Raw genomic sequence first — 16,056 nt, forward strand, 5'->3', positions numbered from 1 at the left:
AGGGTTGTTTATAAGACCCAAGGGGATCTGGGGCTCGAGCTAAGCTTCCACCTGAGCCCCATAAGAAGGCCTGGCTGCCGGAGCAGAGCTCCTGCTCCTCCTCCTCCCTCTTCCAGCCCTCTGCCTTCCCATTCGCGTTTACTCCCTGTAGCGTCCCGAGTTCGAATCCCTACGAAGCCATGGATGCTGCAAGAGCCCAGGAAGAAGGGGCCGGGTCGGCTCTCCAGATGCCGCGGCCTCCTGGCCCATCCTCAGAGAGAGCACAAGCCAAGGCAGCCTCGGCTCTATCGTCCCTAAGGCTTTCTCCCTTGGGGCCGAGCCGGGCGCCTACGACAGAGAAGCCAGGGGCCGGGGTGGGGGTGGGGAGAGGGGGGACCTGCCTCCAACAGACGGCTGTCAGCATCCATGCCTCACAGGCCTCGTTCCGAGGGCGCCCATCTCCTCACCTTAGGCCGGCACTTTTCCCTCCCGAGGGCAGGAGGGCGGGGCTTCCGGGCCGGACCGTCCTCCGAGCGACCCAAGAGGCGCCCCGCCCCGTCCCGTAGCCCCGCCCAGTTCGCGTGCCGCCAGGTGCCTGGCGGCCTCCGAACGGCAGGAGGCAGCAGAGCAGTGCGCTCAGCCCCGCCGCCCGCCGGAAGAGGCGGGCCTTGGAATGCCCCAGCCCTCGCCTATTTCCTTGGATCACCGGAAGCCGCGGGTCCTTTTCCCCCGGCTCGTCGCAGCTATGGTGGGTCTTCCTTGTCCGCCTTCGGCCCAGTTCCAATCGTCCTCCATCCCCCGGGCCGGCGGCCCCTCAGAGCGGCCGGGCAGGGGAGGGGCGGCGGGGCCTAAGGGTAAAAGCCGCTCGGGGCCGCTCGGAGACACGGGGCGTCCCGCACTACCTTCCGGATATCCCCGCTTTGGGGCCCCCGGGAGCGGGGTGGGGCGGGGGAGCCTCGGGATCCGGTAGTCTCCTGAACCCCTGCGGTCTGTCCGCAGGCTCGTGGACCCAAGAAACACCTGAAGCGCGTGGCCGCCCCCAAGCACTGGATGCTGGACAAGCTGACCGGCGTGTTTGTGAGTAAACCTCGGGCACTGGGTCGGCCCGATCGGGGTCACGGGGCGGAGGATGGGCCCTGCCCGAACCGTTAAGTGACAAACCCTGCCGGAAGAGGTCAAGGATGGAGGAGGGAGGGTCGGCCTTGACCCTGGCCGTGTCACTTGATGTCTATCTCAAACGTTCTTGGGGTACCTAAGGCACAGCTAAAAGCGAGTCCGAAGGTTAACATCCGGGTTCCTTGGACGAGCCTGCCCCAAAATGCTCCATCCTCCATCTTCCGACCTGCACCTCCGCCCTCTGCTGTCTTGTTCCGCCCCCTGATCGAAGCCCTTTCCTGCAGGGCTTCCATTGGGTTTTGTTGGGGGCCGTTTTCCCCTCCCACCCCCCAAGAGCAGAATGGAACAAGGAGGCATTTTGGATCCCCTTCAGCTGACAAGTTCTTTATGAGACATGGAAGCATGTAGGCGCCCTGAGAGTCCAGGGCAGTTGTAGCTCCTTAGGGTACCTAAGGAAATGTGGGTAACGAGGCTTTTCAGTTTCCCTGGCTGAGGCTCCCCAGCCATCCCTAGTGTGGATCCTAGTCCAGGATCCTCCTGGTGATCTTGGTGGCCGCCCACCTCCCACGAGCAATTTTGGAATAGAAAACTCTTTGTTCCCAATGTGAAGAGAAACCTGACATCAGACAAGGACATTTGGGTCAGGGGGCTGTTTTGCTCCTTTTTTTCCTGCCTTAGCTTTGCTCCTTCCACACCCTCACACTTGCCATTTCACCAGCTCACAACTGTCTTTGCAGTTCTCATTGGTGCCAGCTGGATGGGAGGTGGGGGTGGGAAGGATGCCAAAAAGGGGGAAAGCACTATTTGAATTGGGAGCCTCCTTCATCTCCACTTTGGGGAGCCGGGTTCATGGGCTTGTTAGCAGTGTGCTAGAGGCTAATTGGTACTAGGAAGGCTTGGTTCCAACCTTTACTTCCCCCAAGCCTACTCCAGGTCAATATATTGATGTGAGTCATCATTCCCCCCCGTGCCCCCAACATCTTAGTGCCATTTTAAGCCATGATAGCTTAATACTTCATTAAAACTTTGTGGGACTCAGGAGGACCTGAGTTCAAATTTGATCTCAGACATTTAACTAGCTGTGTGACTGATCCTGGGCAAGTCACTTCACCCTAGTTGCCTCCAAAAAAAAAAAAAAAAAAAAAAGACAACTTTGTGAGACATCCTGTGTTCGCCATGGGAGCTAAAATGTGACATTTACTCCCCAGGCTCCCAGACCATCCACAGGCCCCCACAAGCTGAGAGAGTGCCTTCCTCTCATCATCTTCCTCCGCAACCGTCTCAAGTATGCCCTGACCGGAGACGAAGTTAAGAAAATCTGCATGCAGAGATTTATCAAGATTGACAGCAAGGTCCGCACGGACACCACCTATCCCGTGGGCTTCATGGGTGAGTACATGGAAACCAGAGGCGGGAGCGCAGCCTGGGCTCCCCCAAATGGGTCCCCAATCCCTCTCTTGCTCGTGAGGCTTCCTGTTTGTGGGGGAGGGTTACCCGTCCCCTCTCTAATTGTCACAACCGGTTGAAATCAGATGTCATCAGCATCGAGAAGACCGGCGAGAATTTCCGTCTGGTTTACGACACCAAGGGCCGCTTTGCCGTTCATCGCATCACAGCCGAGGAGGCAAAGGTGAATGGGAGACGCTCCCAAGCGCCCGCTCTCCCCCCACCCCCCAAGTGGGGAAGGCGGATTTCCTGTCTGTGATCCAGAAGTGAGATGATTTGTAGTAGAGATGGGGGCTGGGGGGCATGAGGAGATGACCGACATTGGGAGCCAGAGTTGGAGATGGGGTTTGAATTGAGTACCTGTGGCCCTTGGGTAGGGGTGGGGATCGGGTATAGATTTAAACCTTGAGTGATTTCTAAATAAAGGGGGCCCTGGGTTACAAGTAGTGGAAGAGGAGCAGGCAGGGGGAGGGCGGAGCATAACATATTCTGCCTTGGAAGAGGCATGTTAATTCCTGGCGGTTAGTCCCCATCACCTTAAGGCCCAGGGCCCTCCCTCTGAATCGTGTTCTTGGGCCTCATAGACCAAACTGGGAGGGCCTGGCCATGCTCCCTCCCAGTGAGGCGCCGAGTCTGTCATCAACACGCAGCTTGGCTTCCGATGACTGACGGTTCTTCCTGCGTCCGCAGTATAAGCTGTGCAAAGTGAGAAAGACCTTTGTGGGTACCAAGGCCATCCCCCATCTGGTGACCCATGATGCCCGCACCATCCGCTATCCGGATCCACTCATCAAAGTCAATGATACCGTTCAAATCGATCTGGAGACTGGCAAGATCACAGATTTCATCAAGTTTGATACTGGTATGGGGACACTGTGTATCAGAGCTTGGCACCCAGCTCGATGGGGGGGCGTCCTTGGACATCCAAAGTGGGGGAGGGTTGCCAGGCAGTGGACTGTAATGCAGATTGAGGCAACAGCCAAGGAAATGGGGATCCCCAAGCCTCAAGGGGGAAGTGTGAGGTGTTGGGCAGAGTGGGTAACTTGAAAAATCCCGACTTCAGATTGGTCCATTTCCTGCCCCCGACCTTCAGGTCAGGCCTCGAAAGCCTCTGGTGTTAAGACTTTCTGGGCTTCCCCAAACTAGACTCCCCTTGAGATGTGCCCCCTTCCTGCTCCACGATCCCAGGTTCTGATTACCCTCACCCATAAAACTCCCATTGTCCTTTCTGCCCAGGGAATCTCTGCATGGTCACTGGTGGAGCCAACTTGGGTCGGATTGGGGTGGTCACCAACAGGGAGAAACATCCAGGCTCCTTTGATGTGGTCCACGTGAAGGATGCCAATGGCAACAGCTTCGCCACCAGGCTTTCCAACATTTTCATTATTGGCAAAGTGAGTCCGGCTTGTCTTTTTTTCTCTAGCTTGGTGAGAGAAAGGCCGGGGGCCTACGCTGAGATCGTGGAGTGCTGCCCGGGGGTTCTTGGCCAGAGAGGGGCCAGTCCTCCGGGAGATAGGGTTCAGTCCTCGAGTTGACTGCCTGGGGGATTGAGTTGGTGGCCACTGCCGTGTGGCCCTTCTCTTTGGGCTCTGAGGGCTGACTCGGCTTTTGGGGATACCTTCCAGATGGCTCCAATCTGGGTTTGGGTTTGGGGAGGTACAAAACCGGTGTTTGCTGATCCCTGCCCGGTCCGATTCCCCTCCAGGGTAACAAGCCTTGGATATCTCTGCCCCGAGGCAAGGGCATCCGCCTCACCATTGCTGAAGAGAGAGACAAGAGGTTGGCGGCCAAACAGTGCAACGGGTGAACGACGTCGGCACGTTACCATGTGTTTTCTCTGACCAAATAAAGACTTCACAAGGTGTTTCTCCCTGTTTGTTTTCATTTTTGCTCCCTTCCTCTAGGACGCCAGAGGAACCAGAAGCCAGGGGTGAGCCGCCCCTCTGGGTCAGGAGAGAAGCGCTCCTCGTCTCACTGGATGGGAGCCGGCCGATTCAGGCTTTGGGGACTGGGCCAGATTGGAGGCGTACTTGCGGAGTGAGGCAAAGGCTGATTTTTCTTGCATGGAGCCCTGAATGGTCTGTTCCCACTTCTTCTATAAATCTGTGGGATTAATCTGGGTTCAGAATTCGCCATAGTCTTCGAGAGGGTGGGGACAAGGTTATTACTGCTCAGAACCTTGATTTAAGAGATGAGGAAAAGAGGAAAATTAGCATAAAAGTAATGTGCCATTAAGAGATGCCGTGATCACTAAGACAGCATAAGAAACAGACAATAGATGACATGTAACACATCAGCACCTCTTCAAGGACAACCCGAATCCCAGCTATCCAGGCATCAGTGCTCCTGAGGTCTGTCTCTTTCCTGTAAAGGGTGTTTATGGACTGGGAACAAAGAAGGCCCCGTGCTAAATACTCTCGCTTGACCCATGACCTTTGAGACAGAGCAGCCCTTCTTGGCTACAGGGATGTTCTATTGCAGGTGGTCCGTCAAAGAGAACATTGTTTATTCCTTTCAGAGGATTGTGTTTATTCCAGAGACTGGCTAGGTTTCTGGAGTTAACATAGGCCCGCCATAAAGGATGCTCATTAATAAAGGCACCGGGAGGATGGTTCAAAGTTCTCATTGCCACCAGGGTATACCCGAGACCACGGGCCAAGTAGCTGAGAAATGGCATTGATTGGCAGTCAGGGTTAGAGGCCTCTGGCCACTTGTTGAAAGGCAGACTGAGCAATGCCCCGTCTCTGGGAAGTCAACATCAGCATGGAAAGAAATGAGGATTTGCCTGAAAAAGCCTCCCGAGGGGCCTTCATTGAGGACCCCCATTTTTTCATTTTGATCATCAGCTAACCATACTGTGGCCAATTCTTGGGCTTCCCCGTGGGTCCTCTGGTGCCAATAAACATGTCGTCTTCCCTTCCTCCCCCCCAGCCTTTGGAATATCTCCCTTTGTCTGCCTTCCTCATCTGGGCCTCCTAGTCTTCCACTATCCCCCTACAGAAGGGAAGCTTTTCCCAGTGCCCAGGAAGCCCCCCCACAAAGTTCTGCCCTGCTATGGGCTGTGTTGCTGCAAAGGGAATGGGAACAAACATCCTGGACCCACTGTGTGCCAGGCCCTTAGTTAAGCGCTGTTTTCAAACAGGACCATTGGGTGCTCACGGCAGCCTCGGCATGGAAGTGTAACAATTGGGCCCGACTGATGGGAAGCCAGATTGAACTTGAGGCGGGGCTTCCACTTCCGCTGCTGCACCTAGGGACTTCCCCTCTGGATGAGGGGCGGGGGAAGCTGATTGGAAGAGGACTTGTTCAGGTAAAGAGCCTTCCAAAACTCCTGTGGAGATTGGGATCAGCTGGGTTTTGATTGGGAGCCCAGGAGTAATTTGACCGAGTCCTGGCTGCCGGATCCTCCCGAGAGCCGGTTCCCGGATTGTCGGGAGGGGTGCTCAGGAAGGCTCCGGCTCGAGGCTCATTTTCCTCCCGTCAGATGCCCGGACGCTCCTCAAGGAGGCTCTCCCCACGAAGCGAGTAAGGTTAGACGAGGTGGGAGTGGAGAGAAAGGCAATGGAAGTGATGATGGACCACACCTGAATCACTGTGAGGGAGGGAGAGGTGAGGGGACTTGTCTGGGGTCAGTTCTCCAAGGGAACATCACACTGTTGTTCCTAGTGTGACGGAGCGGGACAAGTGCAAGGTTTGGAGCTGGGTTCTTGATCTGGTCGGGCCAATTCCTGGCCGGTTAAAGTTGAGCAAATCATTCCTCCCCGGGCTGCAAATAGCTTTGTGGGAACTCAGTCCATCCTCTGGCTTTGTCCGAATGAGTTGGGCTTAGCTTCTGGCTTTGTGTGAACGAGCTCAGTTCATCCCTCAGTGACAGGTTCTGGCTCGAGTCGCAGGTGAATTGAAGCGAGCCAGAGCCGCACCAGGTCGCCAGCCTCGTTCCCTCCTGAGTCGTGGCAGGACCGGGGTCCGGGTGGTCGGCTGTGGCTGGGGATACAGTAGATGATCTTGGTACCTTGGATGCCCGAGTAAGATCTAAGGACTCCACGATGTGGTGAAAGAGCCATAATTACAGGTCCCTGGGGTATCAGATAGCTCCAGGCGTGGAGGGAAGGAGCAGGCCTTAATTTATTGAGTGTTGATACCCTGCTAAGTGCCCGATAAAGAGAATCAAATTTCCTTTTTAAACAACGCTGGGAGCTGGACGCTATTATGCTCCGGATTGTACAGAACAGGAGGCCGGGACGCACGCTTAAGCAAAACGGGGCTGACGAGTTTGGCCGCGATCCAACGTGGCCTCGGGGACTCGCTAGCTTAGCTGCGTGCCAGGCGGGGGCTGGCACGGAGGGCCACGGGGAAGGACCTTCTCCAGGTGAGGGTCCCGTCGGGACTGGAGGGCGGCCAGGGGCGAGGGGGAGGTCAGGGGAGAGCCCACAGGTCCAGCACTTTGCCCACCATCTCGGGAAGCATCTTCTAGCCTTGGAACTCAGGAGATGGATGACCATGGCCCATGGGGTAGAAGAGAAGAGAGCAGTCCAGCTCTCTCCCATAACTAATAAAGATCATGGCAAAAGGAGCCATCAGGAAATCCAAGGAGAAATGTAGTGGAGTTAGTTTTCCAGCAGAGGGAGATAACTGGAGGGAAGATGGCTCCGACATGGAGGGAGACTGAGGCAGCCGCTTTTGCATTGGTCTGGCTGTGATATAATGAGGGTCTGCACATGACTGGGGGCCCTGGCAGAGGGAAGATCTGGTCACAGCTGAGATAGGGGGGTGAGGGAGCCTGGGGAGCTGAGGACGACTCCATGGACTGAAGCCAGAGGTCGGGCCTGGGGAAAGGGGATCCTCTACCCTTCTCTCTATATAACTGGGTCATCTCCTGGGCTTCCTTGGATTTAAGGACCCTCTCTGTATTGAGGACCTACCCAGTATGCCCCAGGATCCCTGTCCCACCCCCACAACTGCTTCCTGGATGCCTCAAACTGAATGGCCAGTGGACATTTTCAACTCGATCCGTCCAAAACTCATTCTTTCCCTCTGCCCCGCCCTTTCTCCATTACCATGGAGACCACCCTCAGACTCCCAGCCCTCTAGCCTCACCTCCTTGGCGTCATCCCAGACTCCTCACCTTCACCCCCAACATCCAAGGCCTGTGCATTGAACCTTTGGAACAGCCCTTGGATACATCCCCTTCCTTTGATCCCGCCCGGCCCCATCATTTCATTTCCCAATATATCTTCCCCCAACCCAGAGAACCTGCCCTCACAACCGAGAACAAAGGTTTCTAGCATTAATCAAAATGGTTTTGGACCCAGAGGACCGGCCGGGAGAGCGCCCACAATGGGAGCTTGGGACAGGCTGGCTGGCGGGGACGAGGCTAGAAGACAAAAGTTGGGGAGAACAGGGCTGCCACTTGGGAGGGGTGCCAGGGGTTCCACCGGGCCCCGGACTGAATTAGGCTAATGGTCCTGAAGTACAAATATATGCAGGAGACTTTTTTTTTTTTAAAAAACACTTCTTTATTCTTAAAACATAAGTAACATGGACATTTTCATATGCAGAGAGGATCGTATAGAAGATTTTTCTGCTCTGAAGGTGTAGATTTAAATTGAACGACAGTAATCACCGTCCATCCCATTAGTATTTCTCGACCTTCTAAAAGGGTGTTTTTCTCTTGCCTGAACCTCTTTAAAACCTTAATGAAGCTGCCTGGCCCTAAAGAGATCTTGCCTTTGACAAGACAGAAGCACCCGTTACTCCCCTGCCCTCACGCAGATTAGGGGGCCCTCCCACAAGTCAGAGGGAGTCTTGAGCTCTTGGGGAGATGCCCTATCCCCACAAGCTTCGGCCACATGTCCTCGCTTAGTCCTACTAATACCTCAAACTCCATAAACAATGTACCCCCCACCCCCCAAATCCCCAACAAGTAAAATGCTGGCTGGCTGCCTTTTGTGACCTAACCACATTTTCCCCACTCAAGCTGCCACTACTCTAGGCCTTTCTTCTTCTTGCTGGGGTTACTACAGTGGTTTCCAAATTTCTCTTTTGACCCTCAGCTTTCAACTATGAGATCCCGAGTTCAAATCCCAACAGATAACTTAGTATCTGTGTGGTGTGTGTCCCATCAGACTGGACGGCCTGGAAAGTCCCCTCCAGTTTTCTGGCTGGCCATGATCATTTAAAATCCCCTCAGATGGGAGATTGGAACCCAGCTCTCTCCTGGCATTTCTTCCTGACAATCCACCTAAAATTGGGTAGTGGGGTCCCAAGTGAGGATGGGGAACAGCCACTCGACAGAGTGGCTGGAGGTCACTGAGCTATCATCCCGCAGTGATGAGGCCTCTCAATAAAACCCGGCCTCAGCCAACCCTCCAAACAGAACTGGTAGATCCCCACCCGTGTGCTTATTAGCTCCAATGGTCTAGGGTGGGGAACAGGGTCAGGGTGGAGTTAAGGGAAACAAGAACCTGGAAAAACTCTATAATAGGGCCCTTCTTGGGATAAGAGGGTCCTGGAGTCGGGGAAGGGAGGAGCTGGCATTCAGGTGGTGCCCCCTGTGTTTGCTGTGGGTGAATCCTGAACTGAGCCTGTCAAACAGAACCAAGAGAGGAAGAGAAGAAATAAGTGAGCAAAGGGAGTCTCCACATCTCCCATCCTGCTCCAGCCCTCCGTCCCTGCCCCTGGCTACAAACCTCGATGGCCCTGGAGCTCCCCACTGAGGCACTGCAAGGCAGCTGGAATAAAAGGGCATTCGTGAGGCCCTGGAAAGCAGGACCCACCACCCAGCCTTTGTGTATTTGCCCAATGCCCTCCTCCCCTACTCAAGCTTTCCTGGGGCTCAGAAAGCTAAAGAAAACTGGGAAGAACCGTGAAGGAGAGCAAACAGCAGCAGGTCTGCCCTCGGCCCCGACTGGCCCCTACCGTGGTCTCCTCACTCAGGGCCGCTTCCCATCATATTCTCCATGTGACTTAGCCTCCTTCCAGCTACACAGAAACAAGGCCCTAACTTCTCCCTCCTCCCATGCATGAGGGCAGGGTCGACCTGCCTCCCAACTCTAGGATATTGGCCTTTGTCAAAAAGGGTGCTGAGGAATTGGCTGCCAAGGATGACCGGACAACCCTGCCCGTGGGCGCCTGCCCCTGCCCTACTCTCCCCGCCATACCTAGCTGGCTTTTGAGATCCTCAACTTGTTTCTGCAGCACAAGGCACTGTCCCAAAAGATACCACAGAAAAAAGGTTAAAATACTTCAGCCACCCTCTAACTCAAACCAACCACCCTCCCTTCCCAGGAGAACAAGGGTCCTGATTGTCTCCTTTGGGAAAAGGACACCGAAGTGATGGAGCTAACACGAAGCTTCTGTGTGTGCGCGCGCTGCTTTAGAGGTTTAGAAAACACTTTCCATCCATTACCTTATTTCATTCTCATAACAGTAGTTACCATGGTGCCCGTCTTACAGGTGAGGAGACAAAAGCTCCGGCGGGCTGCCTCGTCCAGGGTCGCAGGCTCCGTCCACCATGGCCTCTCAGCCCACGCTCTGTCCCATGTGGCCGCATATGAGACTTCTCTCTTTCCCAGAGGGCCCGGCCAGTCCCCTACCCGCACTGTCAAAGCTGCTACTGGGAAAAATCTGGGTCTAGAGGGAGGGACCCACTGGCTTGGAGGCCAGCTCACAATTACCTGAGGGCATGACTGCCCTAGAGAAGACTGGGACTTCTTTTCCTGCCTGGAGGGTTGATCCTCTGAAAAAAAGGAATCCAGACCTGGTAAGATCACAGCTGCTGAATCAGTGTTGCCCCCTGCTGGCATGTCGTCTCTGGCTCTGACCATGACCGTCTTTGAGGGGCTAAGAGACTTAGCAAGGCTGCAGCCAGAGGCAGCCTGGAGCACAGGCCCAGGTGTATGCCCCAAGCTGCAGGGGGGTTGGGATTCTCTGAGCTCTCCATACCCAGTAGGTAGCCATGTGGAGCCCAGCTTGCTGGGCTCATAGCCCTAGTTAATGAAGGAAGCTCAGCTGGCTTGGCAAGTACTGGAAAGGAGACTAGAACCTGTGGGGTGACTGTATCCAAGCCCTCTCTCTAGAATCCTCTTTTCCCAAACTCACCTGCCCTGGATGGAGCTCTGGATCGGGTGCTCTGGTTGGGAGCCAAAGGCTTCAAATTCCGAGGTACCTGGGGGTCCTTGACCTTAGGGTCTCGAGTAGCGGGGCCTCTCTGATGCAAGGAGAATCGAGGGGGCACTGATTTGCTGCGCAGGAGCTGAAATACATACATGTATGTACGTACACACACACACACACACACACACACCCCTATTGTTTTAACAGATTTTGTTCACAGTTGGATCACTGGCTACAGATGGGGCAAGGGCACATGGCAGGGAGGATTCAGCCCCTTATCCACTGCTCTTGCCTCAGCTACCCCAGGAGGGAAAAGTGATCACACAGGGCCAGACAGAAAGTGGAGAATCTGATATCCTTACAGGGAGGGCAAAGGCCATTATTTGACAGCAGAGCAGGACTGAGCCTGAAGGCCCAAGCCTTCCCAGTGAACTTGTAGTGTGACTGGTTTGGGGAAGGGGAGAAACACTGATCTAATGAGAGGGATTATTCAGAGGGCCAGCATCTCCCCCTTTTCAACCATGTAAAAGGATGACCTTTACCCTAGGAGCCACAAATGTCTGGGACCAAGCATGTGTATCAGGAAGGGGCAGCTTAATCACCTGAGATACCTTGGCAGTTGAGGGTGGGTTGTTCCCTGCTTTGGATGCTGGCTCTGTTTCTTTCATCTTGCTGGTCTCCATGGTCCTGCCTTTTGGCTGCCGAGGTCCCGGAGGTGCTAAGGGTTCCCTTCTGGATTTGAGTAGGACAGGCAAGGCAGAGGCTTTGTAGGGGACAGTTGACCATCTCTTTTGCCCGGGCAGAGGAAGGGCCTGATGCCCTCTCCTGGAAATAGCTAAAGAGGTCCCACCCAGGGATCTCTTCTCTTGGACTACCTTTCCCAAAGGGCCACTTTTGGCAGTGACCTTGGGTGGGCTGCCTGCAGCTGGGAGAACCCCGTGTCGTCTGGAACTGGGCTGCTCTACCTTGACTAAACTGGGGGCTTCCCGAATCGGGGGGCTGTCTGGGAAGGAAAAACCAGGTGCTGCTTTGAGCAGCTTCAACCCTCCCGAAGCTCCATGTGGAGTGGAGGTCACAAAGGTAGCCTGGCTAAATAAGAAAGTCTTATCCATGGGTGTGTCAGAGAGATCCTGGGTGGTCAACAGGGGCCCTTCTCCACTGGCTCCATCATCTGGGGTCTGGCTGCCTTCTGCCTGGACTGTTTCAGGGGGAGGAGGACTAGCTGCACTAAGCACACAGGTTTGATTGAGCTCAGTGCTTGGCTGAGAGGTCACGGTACTGGGATCACCAGCCTGGATGCCATCGGGGGACAGGCTACAGAGCTCCATGGTCACATTAAGTTGCCATCTGATTGAGTCGACAGGGCTGGCAGCCTCCTCTGAAGCTGGCGCCTCCTCGAGAAACAAAAGGTTCTGGGAACCGGTGATTGCTAGTTTAGGCTCCTGCTGCTCTGGAGCAGGGGGCGTGGCCGGGTTGTCAATGGGCCGCTGCTCCTGGCCCTCCACGACAGCTGCTGAGACCAGGAAAGAATCAGAGGAAGCCAGCTCGGGAGGTGGGACCTCAGCCTCTATGGTGGAAACATCTGCTCCCTCTTGGCCTTGGAGCTGATCCGAAATCACCTTGGCCTCTTCGGCAAAGCTAGCTCTATAGCCCAGAGTGTTGTTGGGAGATTGCTGAAGAGGGAAAGAACACGATCGCGTAGAGATCAATTAGTAAGTGATCGTGGATCATCCCGGGCGGCTCCCACCGAAGGTCCACCCTCAGGCCCCTCCCTTCTCCGGAGAATACAGAGGGATCTCCCGAGTGCACAGGCCCAAAGGCCACCCCACCAATCCTGACCAGGGTCAAGAACAGGAGTGGGATGGGGGGTGGAAGCAGGAATGGGAGCGGGATACGGAGTGTGTTAGGGAGCAGAAGTGGGAACCGGAGTGGGATAGGGAGCGGAAGCGGAATACTGAGCGTGTTAGGAAGCAGAAGCCAGAGCAGGATGGGGAGCGGAAGCAAGAATGGGAGCAGGATAACGAACGCGATAGGGAGCAGGAAGGAGAGTGGGAGTACACTCAGGGTACTCCCAGCACTGCCCCGCCCCTCACCCACCCCAAAATTGCTCTCGGGCCTAGTACCTTCTGAGAGACTCGATGCCTTGGGCGGGAAGGTCCCCCTCCCCCCTCCCCCCCTCCACGCGGCGCACACAGCTCTGCGGGCTGAGGAAAAACTGGAACCCAGGCCCCGGGCGCCTGAGTAGGGAAGGTTAGGGCCACGAACGGCTCTCTCCTGGATCTGAGAAAGGTTCGGAGGGCTAGGCCCCGTGAGAGAAGTTACCATGGCTACTCGCTGGTCTCTCGCCGCGTCGGAAGAGCAAAAGAACTCCGAGCCCCAGCACCTCTACTGCACCAGGTGTCCCAGCAGCCTCGCTTTCAAAACCGGTGCCGCACCCCTATAGGGCTTCCCCGCCGCCCAATCAGCGCCTTCTTTGTATGCCCGCCCCTCGAGGACTCAGCCAATCTGGAGAGCGCGGCGTAGAGACGCAGGCGACGGCCAATGGGAACGCCGGGGTCTCTGAGGCCGCCGCCCAGGGGCCCCGAATCGCGTCCGGGCAACGCCGAGGGGCGTGGCCTGCTGGGGCTGTAGGGCCTGCTGTGGCGACGGGGTAGATCGACGGCCCGCCCCAGTCTTTTCCCGGGAAGTAGGGGCGAGGATGCAAGCCTGGGAGGAAGGCAGGGGAGGAGAGGGGGGAGTGGGGAGAGAGGGCGGTGACCCCTCTTCTCTCCATGAAATTTTTACATGACTCCGGGCATATAAAATGGGTATACAAAGCAACCATTTGCTCATAAGAAATCATAAAGAAATGTATTTTAAAACAATTCTTTGGTAAGCATATCATTTTACCCTTTATTACAGATGAAAGCAAATTTCCGTACTAATGAGATATATGGACCCGTTTACTTTTACGTAAAGAATTAAATCTTGGTGGAATGTTTGCTATCTATACCGTTGCTGAATTTTTCGGGTTCCCCACATGAGATGGAGCCCCACAGTTTAAGAAGCTTGGATCTGGACAGTGACAGATTGGGGGGGGGGGAGGGGATTGATGGCCGCAATGCGCCTGTGTCCCTTCACATGGGGTTGCCCAGACCCGTTTTAGCTAGCGTTCATCCAGGGCTTGAGGGTTTGCAAAGAACTTTGCAAATATTATCTCCTATGATCCTCCAAACAATCCTGTGGAGAAGGTCCTATTATTATCTCCATTTTACTGAGGGGGAAACTGAAAGCAAGACAGGTTAAATGACTTACCCAGTATCACACAGCCAAGAAAGTGTCTGAAGTAGGATTTGAATTCAGGTCCTGGCAACTCCCTGTGCAATGGTCTATCCACTATGCCACCCTGGTCACTTCTTTCTCATGTCTTCCTGTCTTTCCCTCTTGAAAGTGACCAAAGGAGAAGTGACTTCTGGAGAAGACAAAAACCATTTTGGATATTAGCCCGGCTATCAGAAATGATTCGTTAGAAGATACAAGCATGTCTGCTTGAAGAGAAGTTCAGAGTAACCAGAATCCTCTCTGGTAACTGCAATGCTAAGGGGCTCACACTTGAGTTATCACAATAATAGCAACGGCAGCTGCCGAAGGAAGCGATTAGTGTTTGCATAATCCTTTCTCTCCCTACTAAGCGATCCTTACACCTCCACTCCATATCCCCAGGGAAGAGATACTTAAAAACAAAGTGCCTGAAGCATCTAAGTGACAAAAATGGATAGAGCACTTGGCCTGGACTCTGGAAGACCTGAGTTAAATTCTACCTCAAACACTAGCTGTGAGACCCTGGGCAAGTCACATATAATCTCAAATTCTTCAATTGTGAAATGGAGATGATAACAGCACTTATCTACTAGACTTGCGAGCATCAACTGATATATTTGTAAGGTGCTTAATGTAGTGCCTGGCACATAGTAGGTGCTTAATAAATGTTTGTTTTCTTCCTTAGGTCTTGGCTCCCATTTAGAGTCTCCCAAAAGTGGAGAAGAGAAAGGTATTCAATGGACAATGGACGTCAAGAATGTAGAATGGGGCAAACAAGAAGCTATTCCAACCATAGGACAAACCTTTATAAGCTTAGCTTCAGGGAATCAAGGTTCCTCCCTGAAACTATCTGCTGTTCAAGAGATGCTGCCTCTGGGTTGGATTTAAATGAGACCGAAGATGTTTTTATAATCACCTTGAACATATTTGAGGTCCCAGGTAAGGCTCCAAAGCACCAGAAGTTGGGTGGCTCATTGAGCTTCCTTTGTCCCTGGGGGATGCTGGCTCAGGTGCTCTGATCAGGGCACTCTTAAGAGAAGAAAGGAGAGAGGAAGAGGAGAATGCTGGGAGTTGGAGGAAGAAGAAGGGAAAGGAAAGTTAGGGAAAGTTATCTCACCTACAAACAAGGAGAAAGGGCAATGGTGGTGGTTAATACTTGAACCTCACCCTCAAATGAATTGGTCAAAAGAAGAGAGAGAGAGAGAGAGAGAGAGAGGAGAGAGAGAGAGAGAGAGAGAGAGAGAGAGAGAGAAAGGAAGGAAGGAAGAGGGAGTGGGAGAGGGAGAAGTAGAGGGAGGAAGAAGAAGAAGGAGGAGGAGGAGGAGGGAAATGAAGAGAGGGGGAGAGAGAGAGAGAGGAAGACAAGAGACAGAGAGAGGAGTACAAAAATCCATTTCACTCATTGGAAAAGTAGCAAGGGAAAGTGAGAAGAGGGGATTGGAGGAAAGGTAGATTAAGGAAGGGATTAGTCCTAAGGAAAACAAACTTTGAGAATTTACACATTTAGAGGGGCCAGCTAAGTAGTAGAGTGGGTAAGCGCCGGTCCTGGAGTCTGGGGAAGCACTGGTCCTGGAGTCTGGAGGACCCGAGTTCAAAATGAATTTTTATATTTTATATTTTCAATACTTTTTGAGGTGGCGAAGAGTGGGAATCTGGGAGAGTGCCTAGTAATCAGGGAATGGCTGTGCAAGTTAAGGTATATAAGCGTGATGGCACGTGATTGTGCTGAACTTTTATCAGCAGCATGATTAGCGGGATACTGGAGGACTAATGCTGTACCATGCTACCCCCTGAGGTGAAAGACTCAGGATGCACAATGACACAATTTCTTTTGGACAATTTTCTGAACATAGGAAAATGTGTTTGGATTGACTAGACATGTTAGTAACAAAGAGTTTTACCCCATGTGTGTATGTGGTCTCAACTGGGGGAGTTGGGGTCCACGGATGAGAAGGAGGAACTTGGCTGATGAAAACAGAAATCTTTTTTTTTTAATTCACTATTATTATTATTATAGCTTTTTATTTTTAAAACACATGCATGGGTCATTTTTCAACAGTGATCTTTGTGAAACGTAGTGTTCCAATTCCTCCCCCCTCC

The 16,056-nt window shown here is 53.6% G+C and overlaps 2 protein-coding genes across 4 annotated transcripts; one reads left to right on the forward strand and one right to left on the reverse strand.

The window, feature by feature from the left end:
* The first annotated feature begins 459 nt into the window (after window positions 1–459).
* On the forward strand, window positions 460–4,405 carry RPS4X (ribosomal protein S4 X-linked). Its single transcript, XM_051968144.1, has 7 exons — window positions 460–727; window positions 979–1,056; window positions 2,304–2,484; window positions 2,628–2,725; window positions 3,232–3,403; window positions 3,778–3,935; window positions 4,247–4,405. The coding sequence occupies exons 1-7, from the start codon at window positions 653–655 to the stop codon at window positions 4,346–4,348; spliced, it is 864 nt and encodes a 287-aa protein (XP_051824104.1). The 5' UTR covers window positions 460–652; the 3' UTR covers window positions 4,349–4,405.
* Window positions 4,406–8,032: 3,627 nt separating this feature from the next.
* LOC127542598 (uncharacterized protein CXorf49-like) lies at window positions 8,033–13,136 on the reverse strand. 3 transcript variants are annotated; one of them, XM_051968331.1, is made up of 7 exons: window positions 12,979–13,131; window positions 11,259–12,329; window positions 10,642–10,795; window positions 10,218–10,279; window positions 9,702–9,747; window positions 9,231–9,272; window positions 8,033–9,125 (listed from the first exon to the last, which is right to left on the reverse strand). In XM_051968331.1, exons 1-7 carry the CDS (start codon window positions 12,979–12,981, stop codon window positions 9,079–9,081), a joined length of 1,425 nt encoding a protein of 474 aa, XP_051824291.1. In that variant the 5' UTR covers window positions 12,982–13,131; the 3' UTR covers window positions 8,033–9,078. The 3 variants fall into 3 exon arrangements, 1 of the variants encoding a protein (XP_051824291.1); XR_007948759.1 differs by having other exon boundaries at window positions 9,115–9,125; window positions 9,702–10,279; window positions 11,268–12,329; window positions 12,979–13,136; XR_007948758.1 differs by having other exon boundaries at window positions 9,115–9,125; window positions 9,702–10,279; window positions 12,979–13,136.
* Between the last annotated feature and the right edge of the window lie 2,920 nt (window positions 13,137–16,056).

Source organism: Antechinus flavipes, chromosome X (assembly GCF_016432865.1).
Source record: "Antechinus flavipes isolate AdamAnt ecotype Samford, QLD, Australia chromosome X, AdamAnt_v2, whole genome shotgun sequence".
NCBI lineage: Eukaryota > Metazoa > Chordata > Mammalia > Dasyuromorphia > Dasyuridae > Antechinus > Antechinus flavipes.

Excerpts from the sequence above, each read along its gene's own strand:
- RPS4X (XM_051968144.1), top strand. The coding sequence starts at position 653 with ATGCCCCAGCCCTCGCCTATTTCCTTGGATCACCGGAAGCCGCGGGTC. Across the intron at positions 1,057-2,303 it reads ACAAGCTGACCGGCGTGTTT|GCTCCCAGACCATCCACAGG; the intron begins GTGAGTAAACCT and ends TTTACTCCCCAG. Across the intron at positions 3,936-4,246 it reads ACATTTTCATTATTGGCAAA|GGTAACAAGCCTTGGATATC; the intron begins GTGAGTCCGGCT and ends ATTCCCCTCCAG.
- LOC127542598 (XM_051968331.1), bottom strand. Across the intron at positions 10,796-11,258 it reads CAACTGCCAAGGTATCTCAG|CTCCTGCGCAGCAAATCAGT; the intron begins GTGATTAAGCTG and ends TATGTATTTCAG. Across the intron at positions 9,748-10,217 it reads TAGGGCAGTCATGCCCTCAG|TGCCTTGTGCTGCAGAAACA; the intron begins GTAATTGTGAGC and ends CTTTTGGGACAG.